Source organism: Oryzias latipes, chromosome 23 (genome assembly GCF_002234675.1).
Source record: "Oryzias latipes chromosome 23, ASM223467v1".
Lineage (NCBI taxonomy): Eukaryota > Metazoa > Chordata > Actinopteri > Beloniformes > Adrianichthyidae > Oryzias > Oryzias latipes.
The window spans coordinates 19,030,155-19,042,491 of record NC_019881.2 but is presented as its reverse complement, the minus strand read 5'-3'; the positions used below and the strand labels follow the sequence as shown (position 1 = coordinate 19,042,491).

At 37.6% G+C, this 12,337-nt stretch overlaps 1 protein-coding gene across 12 annotated transcripts in view; it reads right to left on the bottom strand.

Annotated features, from left to right (window-relative positions):
• The window catches only part of ppfia2 (PTPRF interacting protein alpha 2), a 153,972-nt gene that overhangs the window by 42,160 nt on the left and 99,475 nt on the right, over positions 1-12,337 (bottom strand). For 11 of the 12 annotated variants that reach the window (XM_023952398.1, XM_023952400.1, XM_023952403.1 and 8 more), the window contains one exon: positions 1,440-1,541. In XM_023952398.1, the coding sequence (XP_023808166.1) occupies positions 1,440-1,541 (102 nt within the window). Of the gene's footprint in view, positions 1-1,439; positions 1,542-4,488; positions 4,554-12,337 lie in introns of those variants that run through there. The other variant, XM_023952408.1, reaches the window with a different exon arrangement.

Below are 12,337 nucleotides of genomic sequence, written 5' to 3'. Positions count from 1 at the left end.
AGATACTCAAAATCAAAAAGACTCGGAATCTGATCAGGGCCACAGAGATCAGATCAGGACATGCCTACGTTTTCTAAATTACCTTTGTTCTGATGAAGACAACTTGGAGAATTAAAAAAAAAAGGAAATTTAAGCTTTTCAGCTTTTCAAATGACATATGGTTCAAACGCAATGCTTTGGAGGAAGACCAGATAGCAAGATGGCACCTGACATCATTGAACAGAAGGGGAAAATATACAACTTACCCCAACCCGAACCCAAAATGTTTAAAATTATTAAAAAAAAAAATCTTTTATTAGAACTTAAGAAAGGGGAAAACCCCTAACTGTTAGGGTTTGTAGTTTAAATAAAGTTTTTTGATGGGATATGGGGGGGGGATTTCCGGTTCCAGTTCTGGAAGTTGATGTGTGCATCTTCTTGATGCACTGTGGTCAATATTCGCCAATCTGGTGAGCATCGATACACACTGTTTTTTCTCGAAGGGACTTCTGGGAAATTTTACTGGAGCACTGGATTTTGAAATTGTAGATTTGGACACCAGTTCTTATTTCAGACACATCGTTCATTTTTAACAATAAAAAAATGACAGTTTAGGTTTTGTGAAATCCGAAGTGTAGAATTTGTGTTTCAAGTATTTGCATCAGTCAAAAGAGGATTTCATTCATTTTGACATGGGATTGCGTTCACCTGCAGCTGTATTTTCACCTTCACTGCAGAAAGGAGTGCAGGAGAAGTTATTCTCCTGTGGAAAAAGTGTTGGTGTGGCTCTGCAGCTCATGTCTGCTGCACCCAAACAAAACCAACGGCGCTGCATCAGAAATGGAGAGATTTTCCTGCTCGCCTGTTCAGAACAAACAGAATAATTGCCTTCTGTAAATATTTTTCTATCCTTTTTCTTAATTTCCTAGCCTTCCTTTCTTTCACCTGAGTTGGTTTAAATCTGCACCAGCGCCACCGACTGTCCGAACACGCCTGTCTTTACTTAATTATGGACGATAAACGCGGCCTAATTAAAGTCCGCCTGTGAGAGCTCATTGGAGGATCTGAGGTGATAACGAAGTGAAAATGAATCTTTTCTTTGGACTTTTTTCATCCTCTTTTTCTCCGCCAGCACAGCCATCATGTAGCTACACATAACTTAATCACAGCGAGGACAGAAAACAGTCTTATCTGTCTACAGCAGATTGTGAAACAAAATAAAAAAAAGCTAAATTAAGGTTTTTTTAAATTTATTTATAAAACATGTTTGGGCTGAACAAAAGCTGACTGATCCACTAGGATGTTTTTCTTCTTCTATCTGAATCCGTTTGATTCGACTCATCAGGACATCTATGCTGTTCGGACTCAGCATGGAAACCAAATGAGGCCGCCTCTTCTGTAGCGCCCCTGCATGGAAGCAGGAAGTGAATGGAAACGTTTCAGGAATGTTCTTCATCTACCCTGGTGTTGTTCCTCTCGGCTTTGAGCTCGGAGATCTCCTCCTCTTTCTCCAGCAGCTGCTCCCTGCAGGCGTTCAGCTCCTTGGTCAGTGCAGCAAACTCCTGCGCAATAAAAGAGAAAAACACGAGGAAGACAGGTCAGGATCCCGGTCAGAGGCCCTGTGGTCCCCCCCAGGTGAAACTGATGCAACGGCAAACACAGCAGGATTACATCATTGCATTTTCTCTGTGCGCTCACAACAAGCGAAGGCAAATACATGAAAGTTTGACACCTTTGTTCAAAAGTTCATGAGAGTATTTAAAGAAAAGCTCGAAGGTATGGAGTTAGATTTGTTGCAAAAGTATTGTCCGTCCGTAGGAAAGAAAAAAAATAATTCACTGAGGAGATAAGATGAAATTTCATCAGAAATTTTTAGAACAAATTTGTTTTGTTTTGTTGTAATGTCATGAGGAAATTCATCAAATACCATATTTCAAAAAATTTCAACATTTTGTCTTGTCATATAGAATCTTTTTTTCTCCTCCTAGTATGAATATCATAGATTTGATCAGCTGGCCCAAGCAGAGCACCGATTGGCTGACAGTGAAAGGCTGCTGATTGGTCGATTTATTGAGTAGCAAAAGAATTGTTTTGTAAATTGGATTTAGTCATGTAGATCAATGTGTTTCACACACGGTCAAAACAGTATTACAGACGTACAATTCCTTTTGTATTGATAAACAGACACACACATCTCGTATTTAAAAGTACAAAACAAGGGAAGCGATTCTGTAGCAAAATTAAAAATAAAAGTCAAAACCAGAAATGCTTTTTCGTTTTCAAAATGAAGCTGCATTTTTGAACTCAAAATTAAAATGAAAAAGCCAAAATGCTTTTTCATTTTCGTCTTTAACACTGCTTATTCTGTCACTTATTTAAAATGATTATGAAAATGGTATTTGACATTTCATTTTCAAAAAGCTCTTAAATGTGTGATTAGCCCGCACGGAGTGCTAACCCTTCTTCATAGTCATTGAAAAAAGCACTGACTGCACGGATTTAAAAAATATGAGCGAGCAGGCCCTTAATAATAATCAGAACACTAATAAAAGGACATTTGGAAGATACGTGTTGGTCCGACCAGCAAACGTTTAGCATGGCGAAATCTGCTTGAGCTGTTCATGCTCCAGCTGTCCAGCGCATAAAAGCCCATTTAGGAGATAATATCCTGCAGCTTTGCGCTAATTTTGCAATAAGCATCTTGGATGTAAATTTGTGGGAATTACATCAGCCTTTATTTTGTCCAGACACCACTGGAAACACATATTCATATGAGGATTTAGAGTTTCTCAGATCTGCGTAGCAGCACTTCTGCCTTTGGCGATCCGGCTGCCGGTCCGAAGACAAAGCTAGTCCTGGGGGAAATTTCGAAGAATTGGAAAAAGAGGACCGCCAAAGGTGGAAATGCTGCTACGTAGTCCTGAGAAGCTGTGTATGATCATCAGGAATGCACAAACGTCACAAAGCCCTCTCCTCTGCTGCTAGCACAAAGCAAGACTGCTCCTAGCATGTGTCTCTTAGCAGCCGGACACACAGAGATTGCACTGACGTCATCGCCCCGCCTCCCCTCTGGAAATGTTCAATCGAATTGAATCATGCGGCACTATTTTAATTATGACACAGAATAAGCGGTTTTTACGTAGGAAATGAAAAAGCATTTTGAAGTATTGATTTTTCATTTTAATTTTGAGTCATTTGATGCAGTTACATTCTGAAAATGAAAAAGCATTTCTGTTAATCCATTTTAATTGTCAACTTAGACATTTCTAAATGAGTTTTGCTACACATTTACCAGAGAACTTTTTGAAAAATAAAATGTCAAATGCCATTTTCTTATACATTTTAATTAAGTGACAGAATAAGCAGTGTTGAAGTAGAAAAGGAAAAAGCATTTTTGGTTATGACTTTTATTTTTAATTAAGCAACAGAATCGCTTCCATACAAAACCTCTTTATGGACACACAATGCAACAACTTCCTTTATAGGTGGTATTTAAAGACCCACTTTGATCATCTTTTGCTCCGTGCCTACAATCCTGCCCACAACTTAGAGGCAAATTTCTAATAAACTCCAGCTGCTCTGCAGAAACTATTACAGTTTTTTTATTTTGAATAAAAACAGGATCATTATTAAAAGACCTGGGATTTTTATTCCACAGCTGCTGCCTGCAGCTCTTCCAGAAGATCCCCCATCCAACCAGTACCATGAACATCACTGGTCCTGGATGTGACCCTGCTTTTCTCCTGGTTCACATTAAGTTAATCATCAAATATTTAAAGGCCCACCAAGTAGAAAAACACACAAAATATCACAAAATTCCCTCTTTTGTTTATTTAAGTGTGATATCAAACTGTAGGTGGTAAGCTATTATGGAAACACAGCAAATCAATATATAAAAAAAAGATTTAAAAGGCTTATTTTGCATCTATGTGCAGACATTTAGGTTGCATCAGCAAAAACATATGTTTTAGCAGAAATCTGTGCAGAGATGGGGTTTTGAGTAAAAACTGCTCAAAAATGACTCATTTTGATTCATTTGCCCCCATTAACTACTTTGATCAAGCTCAGACTTTGCGAACAAGGAAGAAAAAGTCTGCTTAGAATAACAGCTTTGCCTGACTCACCTTAAGAACAAGATTAACGCTGAAGATTAAAAACAACACAGCAGGGATTCATCAATAATTAATGGTAATCCATACAAGTTTGAAGGTTTTTCTTTCCCAACCAACTGCCGGAGAAACAACATAAACGGATACACGTTTACGAGTGATCTGAGTACACAATAAAAGTCTGCGCTCGAACTGCCCTTCGGGGTTCCCAGACAATAACTCAGAGCTGCAGACAAACTCCAGGGAGCAGAGAGGCTCTACATCTCAAAGACAGCAGCTCAACAAATCCTCCGAGTGTTTAGGGTCACAAAGCCCCACGCACCAGAACGAATGAACATTCGGCTGATCAAAAACCGTCAAGAAAAATGACTTTCTCACCAAAACAATCAATAAAACACACCTTAAAAGATGTAGGGGAGACCAGGGGACCGTTTTGACTCAAGCCTTTATGTTGAATTTGAATAAAATCAGCAAAATGTTTGATTAAAATCAATTTAAATCAGTGAAAACAACAACAAAAAAGAGCTTTTTATTTTAATTTGATGGAGTTACATGCTGGAGGCCACTGCAGGTGTTTGCAGTTCAAGTTGATTGCAATCCTGTGCAATAACACCACCAACCTCTGAGTGCAGGTAGGGAGAATAGAGTGAAGATTCCCATCCAAAAACTCCTCAGTTCTAGTGTGAATCAACTCCTCTAACCACAGACTGGAATGAGTCCGACAGTTCGTATCGGGAAGTCAATTAGGTCGATTGATAAAATTCAATCAAATGAAAGATTTAAAAATGCATTGGAACCTACAATAAATAACATTTCTTATATTTTTTGCACACATTGTAATAAAAAAAAAAATTCCTGACCTTAATAAAGAAAAAATATGCCAAATGTTAAATTTTACAGATGTCTTTGTTACATTTATTTAGCATCTTTTATTCGTAATCACTTAAAATAGTTGAGCTGCATTATGGGTAGAGTTGTGTGGGCATGTTGTGCAGCAACAAATGCTGATCATGTTTTAATTAGTGTTTACAGCAGGAATCTTGATGAAATATCTCTTTTCTTATCTGAACTCTTTGCAGCAGTGAATCTTCAGCACTGGTGCCGCCTCTTCAGGCCGTTCCCACCAGTCAACCGCCGAACGCCACAAATCCACACAAACCCCGCGAGTCAAGGGTTAAACTGTCAGAACAAATGTGCTTATTATGTACGGCGCAGACCTGCTTCCTTAATGACTAGTTTATCCAAAGAGAAAGCTAAGGTCAGCGAAGACTGAAGACGTCACCATGGCAACAAGAAATAAGGCTGGGTGGGTGTCAGCACGGGTGTCTTCTCTGCAGAGTTGACCTACAATGTCGCAGCAGAAGGTTTTAGGGGGAAAAGTACACGGCTTATTTTATTGTTTTGCAATTTCAAAAAACAAGGGGAAAAAATGACAAGAGATATAATTTAAATTGATAGGAAAATTTAATAAATGCCCTCTTCTTAACATTATAAAAGCTCCAAATTATAAATAGACATGTTTGCACTTATCGATGAAGTTCACAATGCTAAAACCAAATCTTAAGAGAGTAGAAATACCCTAAATAATTGCTAAATAATAATCAATGATTTTATCAAAAGCAAAAAAATTGTAGTTTCAGGAAACACGTCTTAGTGACTAGAATTTATTTTTTACAATAAGAATTCCTGGTAAGACTTTTTTTTTAACCAAATTGGTAGTTTTTTTTTTAGCGTCTTAAAGACTTTTTTTTCATTTGAAGGATTTTTTTTATAGATTTTATAGGAGGTCCGTTATTCAAGTATGACAGAGTATTAGAGCCAACATAAAATAAATAAATAAATTCCTTTAGAAGGAAGGAATTATGAGATGTAATTTAAAATTATATATAAAATACGAAACTAATGTCATAAATTATGATAACAAATTCATACATTTATGAGAACACAGTAGTAAATTTATAAGAAAAAAGGCGTAATTTTACAAAACTAAAGTAATGAACGTATGAGCAAAAATACATAATTTTATTAGAACAAAGTAGCAAATTTATAAGAAAATAATCGTAATTTAAAAAAACTATAGTCATAAAGTCATGAGAAAAAAAATGTAATTTTATGGCAACAAAGTTGTAAATTTATACGAAAAAAAACATCATTTATGAAACTAAATTCATAATTTCTAAGAAAAAAATTGTAATTTTATGAGAACCAAGTTGTACATTTCTGAAAAAAAGTTGTACTTTTATGGTAATAGAGTTGTTAAATTATAAGTCATAATTGAACAGGGGAAAAGCTGTGCTTTTTGAAAATACAGCTATGTGTAAGCCTCCATCCACAGTACATGCAGACTGAATCCGTCGATGCAGCCATTTTTTAATCAAAGGAATCTATGTGCCATGATGCATTTGGACCTCTATGCCGGCGACGGCGTAAACGGCTCGCCCGCCGAACATCCAAGTCTCTTGGGTCAGGAATCTTCTAAAGAGGTCCAGTTTCCTGCATAATTCTATTCTATGTTATAATAAAACAATGTTGACTTTAAAATTCTCTCAGCGCTCTACGTCTACTATATTGATACAGCATTTTTTAATGTTTAGATTTTTCTTAGTAAAACAGCCTTTTGAGTTGTTATTTTATGACTTCAATCACTTAATTCTCAAATTGTTAATTATAAAATGATAACTCTATTAACATAATTTTGTAGATATTTTTCTTATACATTTACAACTTTATTTTTTTAAACTTTTTTTAACCTTTTTTATCAAAAGTTTATGACTTTCTTCTTATTAAGTTACGGCTTTTTTCTCATAATTTCGAACTTAATTCCCATAAGTTTTAAACTTTTTTGTCATGAGGTTCCAACCTTATTCTCATATATTTTTGATTTCTTGTTTTTGTTTTTTTTCCCACTGCACATTAGGTTCTTGGTTTCCTTAACCATCCAAACCTGGGAAGGCGTTACGCGGCCGCAACAGACTTTATTCTCATAAAGTTATTTATTTATTTTTTTGGTGGCGCTTATACTCTGTTGCATTGCAGTACACACGCATCAAATTCCCAAAGGAATCGTCATCATTTCATGTCATTCCTGCTTCCATGAGTGGCTACAGATGCCACTTTTTAAGCATCTCTGCTTTATTTTTTAATGTGGTTTTCTGTGCTGCATGTTGTGCAAAAAAAAAAAAAAAAAAAAGAAATCAGCCACCCTCATGGTCACACGCCTTGCTGCAAATTGCACAATTTGCTTTAGTTCTTTTTGGACCCAAGAATCAGTAGTTGGTTCTCCGACAGCAACCACTTAGGCTAGAGAATGCAGCGCGTTTCTCTCTACAGCTCGCCATTAAAGCAGGCCGATCTTTCCTACTGGAGGCCAGTTAAAGAGAAGCCTGCGACCTCCGGGGGCGGGCAGATGTTCCCCACACTGCCTCTTCCCAAAGGCCAGCCTGTCAGGACAGCTGACAGATTGTGAGCTCCTCTGAAACAACATTTCACTTTCAGTTTTGGCGCCTGGACACCACAGTAAAAAAAAAAAAAGATGATAACTTTCTACCATAAACTGCAAAAACAATCTACCAAATAAAAGCATTTTCCATCTTCATCCCCAGCCGTTCCTCAAGTTTTATGGCACAACTTCCTTTTATATTGCGAGTCAGCCACTATTCTTGTTTACAATTCCATTACAGAGGGACACTGCATCACTTTGTACTGGAGCTACAGACAATATCAATATCTCAGTAATGAAATTCAAATGAGGAAAAACTTAAAACACATGTCTAACCACACTTGCTAACAGTTTATCTCAGCTGCAACGTCTAAATCTGCATTTGTTTTTTGTTTTTTTACATTTGCTTTTAAGGAGAACTTCTAGCAAACTCCTTCTGAGTGCACCTCATCTGAAAAATAATTCAATAAAAAAAAGAGGCTGAAGAAAGGGGGATTACCTGTTGACCACAAAAGGAGAGACGGAGAAAGTAAACAAAGGGGGGAAAATGCAAGTGTGACGCAGCGCACTCAGGGCTTCACCTCAGCTGTGGTTCAGCAGCTCAGACAAAGCAAACTCATCCAGAATGACGGGCCGAAAAAGCCACTCAGGGTAAATGAGGAGGGTGATGAGCACACCTGCAGCCATGGCTGATGTGGCTTTAATTGGGTTAAAGAGTGTTTATAACCTGTTTTTGTGGCATTTCTCTGATGATGGGGCACATAAATAAAGAAAACCAAGCTCAAAATTTCATTTCTTAGTATTTCTTTATTCAAATTGTTGTGAATCAGGACCAGATGAAAAAATGCAGTTTGAAATAGATTGTATTTGTGACGTGAAAATAAGCTGGGCGGGGTCACAGGCTCTTTGCTTTGGATCTCCGTTGGTTAGTTAGTTTACATCATCTCCGTTTCATCTCTGGTCCGTCACCCTCCGCCCTAACTCTCAGAGGAGTGGTTTGTTCTGCCACCCCCGTGTTAAGTAGTTAGTCCTGCTCTGTTCAATCATCCAAAGCTTAAGCGGTCAGCCTCCATGCCCTCTCTCTTTCCTTTCTGAGTTCTTGTAAAATACATTTTTGTCATAAATGAAGTTAAGCTTCTGCACTGCTGGTTTTATCTGCAGTGTTAACGGTCGTTATCGCACAGGCATGTCACCTTAAAGTGTTTTTTTTTCCTTGTTTAACCGGACCCGTTTCCTGTTTCTCCGTCTTTTTGCCATGACATTATTGAGTCAACAGACTGGAACTCCTGCGTAAGGCTTCGCATAGCATTCCAGAGAGACGGATGACAGACGCAGACGTGACGGAGGGGATGTGAGCATTCAGACTCATCACTGAACGTTCTATTTTCTTGTGTCCACAAAACGGAAGACGGACCAGTGGAAATCAGCCTTCAGAGAAGATGCAGCACAGACATTGACGGAAACTAATGACGGCAAATATAAGTACATTTTGTTTTTGTGCGGTTGTTTTCCAGTGGAAATCAGCCGTATGGATCTAGTCGTGACCTACGTCAATTTCCAACTACATTCTTTCATCCGTTCTTGACCCACAATGATTTAAATAAAGAAATATTCAGAAAATACTTGTCCTCCATTATAGGAAAAATGTCACAGGAACATGTTAAAAACACCAAAAACACAATTACCATTGGAGTGAGTCATTAAAGAGTTATTATGGTATTTATTTGTGTTTAATTGTTATTTGTGCAGTAAAATCTGTTAAACTCAAAGCCACTTTGCATTTCACTTACAAGACAGAGCTAAAAGATCCAACAGTAGCTTTTGATTTTTTTTTAAATAAACGTAATATCCTCTGCTTTTGTCACAGCTGCTTCAGCTGAGATGCGGTCGCGTTATTTTATAGCCCATCAAAACCTGCAAAGTATAAATTTCCACTTGGTTGAGCCAGGATTTTTCTCCAATCTTGTTTTACCCATGACCTGCTTGCCCACCATCCCCCTATACTCCCCCCTCCTCATTACCTGCACAAAGTGCCGAGCACTGCAATATGTCAGCAGGAGTGTGCATGAGAATTAATGCTGGTGAGGACGACGTCTCAGGTGAACTCTGGATGAATCCGGCCTTCTTCCCTGAGTGGGCAACTGTCGGCCCAAATGACAGTAAAAGAGACACTTTTATTTATTTTTAATTTTTTAATGGAGGTGAGCCTCTCCGTGAGGAGTCCTGGCTCCAAACGGGCTCTGCCCACATCTCTGGAGAGGACAGGCGTCACCCAGCCATGATGGCGCTGTCATCTCCTCACAGAAAAAGGTGTTGGGGAAGCCTGACACCGGCAGCAAACGCTAGGTCAGTCACAGCCAGAGATGAATTTGCTCCTTTCAAAAGCAGAAGAGCCGGCTCCAGCAGGCTGTTAATAACGCCATCGACTAAAAACACACTGGAGGAGCGTCTTTATGAGCGAGAGGTGCAAACGTGGGAGCGCCGGGTCATAAGAGTTTCAGCTTGATGGAAGGTTTTTAATATTTAAGACGCGGCTAAATTTATCCCCAGACCGGAGCGCTGAGAGAGGGTTTCTAAACAAAACTGCCAGCGTCGACATGAAGGAGTGCTGGACACTCACTGTGTCACCAACCATCCACTGCAGCACAGCAGTTCATGAGAAACTATCTTAACTGTAACCAGAGAAAACATCCAGCAAAACTTTTCACAGAAAAAGTAAAAAAAAAAAAAAAAAAAAGGAAAAAGTTCTTAGAGATTTTTAAGTTAATTTAAAAATTACTTAGTTGGTTTGTTCATTTTGGATAGCAGTAATAAAGCCCCCCCAGAAACAAACAAACAAAAAGAATAATTAAAAACAGAAACATGAATGTATAAGTTTTGTTTAATAAACTATTGTTCTTAAAAGGTGCTAATTTTGTGCATTTTCTATTATAACTCCACAAGAAGCTACTTACATTAAGGCAGCTTCAAAATAAAAGTCTTTATAAGAAAATATTCATAATAGTCGGAAATATGCTTAAAAATACTGAATAACTGACAGAGTTGTTACGTTTTGTGTGTGTGGACAGGTTACATAATAAACCATAAATAGAATTATATTAAACTTTTTAAAAACTTTTAAAATGTTTCTATTTGTACTTAAATCCGGAAAAAAGAAAAACTGTTCTTTAATGCAAAGTCTTTAAATCTGAAGAGAAGTTTATGACTAAACAAATAATCGATTATTTAAGAAACTTAGAAGTTTTCCTGTGTTTAAGATCGTCTCTAGCCTGGAGTTTTATTTACACAAGATAAACAAAACATTAAAAACGATTTCATCATTTGTTTTTTGAGACTTTCGATAGGAGTTTATTCAATGTCTTTTCATGAAGAATTATAACTGACAAAGATCTGGGAAAACTCTAAATCTGCTTATTAAAATTCTTTTTAAGCTTGTCCATTCAAGCCGAACCTAGCATAATGCTAAATGCAAGAACAACCAAAAGAAGAAATAAAGTGGAAAATGTTATTTACTAAACAATATATTTTAGTTTGACACAAAAATGTGAAAACGTTTCCTAAGAAATGATGAGAAACTGACTTTTTATGAACTGAGAGTTCCGTATTTAAGAGTGAAAAAGTCAACATTTAGAAGAAGAAGCTTCTAGGAAGTGTCTGTCGGGGAACCACTTAGTGGATTCACCGTAATGTCAGGAAACCGTGGGGAAAGTGATTTTACTATGTGAGTGTGGGTTCTTTCAACCCCCAACAACAGCGCCAGACTAAACCTCCGGCTACCATCACGTCCGACACTCAGGAGCAGCAGAGACCTCCAGGAATGCCAGGCTAAGCTCAGCGAACCCGTTTCCTCGCCTTTAATTATTCAGAATGCCACATCTTCCATGCAGTGAGTTATCGGTGTAACGGCATGTTGCAGCAGCTTCCAGTCGACTCAGGAGCGGCAGGTTTGTCTCACGTCTGTCCGAAAAAGCACTGAGGACCTCAACTATCTCTGCTGACACTTCTGCTGTGGCTGAGTGTCCTGCAGGAGCCTCCAGAGAGCTGAACAATCATTAATATTCCAGCATTTGTGCACTTCCTTCTTATCCTCCAGAGAAAAAAGGTGAAGAGTAAACCCGTCCAAACGTCTGAGGCTCTTCAGCTAAGGATTGAGCACAGATGCAGAGTCCATCTGGGCCATTTTGACATTGTGAAAGGCTTTAATGTTGCTCCCCCCCCCAAAAAAAAAAATGATCTAAAAAACTTTTAACATTAAAAATAACTATAATTGTAAAAGTTTGAGAACAATCCTTTAAAAATTAGTCTAGCAGAGTTTGATAGTTTGCTGTAAATGAATAAATGTGCAAACATGAAGCAAAAAAAAGTGTCTTTTTTAAATCAAGAAAGTTGCAGTCATGAGAGTTTTACCTCTAATTTTGCTCTCAATTTGCCAATTATTAAATTTGAGCATCATTTTCATGATATGAACAGTAAATCTAAAATCACTATCTACTATTAAAAAAACTCATCCTAAACTTTTCTTTCTTGCATTCTTCAAAATGGACTGAAAAATACTCGACATGTTGTATTCAGCTTTGTTTATCCATTGAGCAAAAAGTGCTGAAGCTGTAATTTTATATGAACTATACATTTTACCTCTTTACAACTATCTTCTCTCATTGGCTAATTTGGTGAAAGAACACTTTTGAACGTCGCCCGCACAGTATTTCTGTAGTTTTTTGTGAGTTAATGCTTTAATTGTGGTAGAAAAAATAATAACTCAATAGATAAGGTAAGGACAAACGTAAATCCACATACTGTCATGAAATGC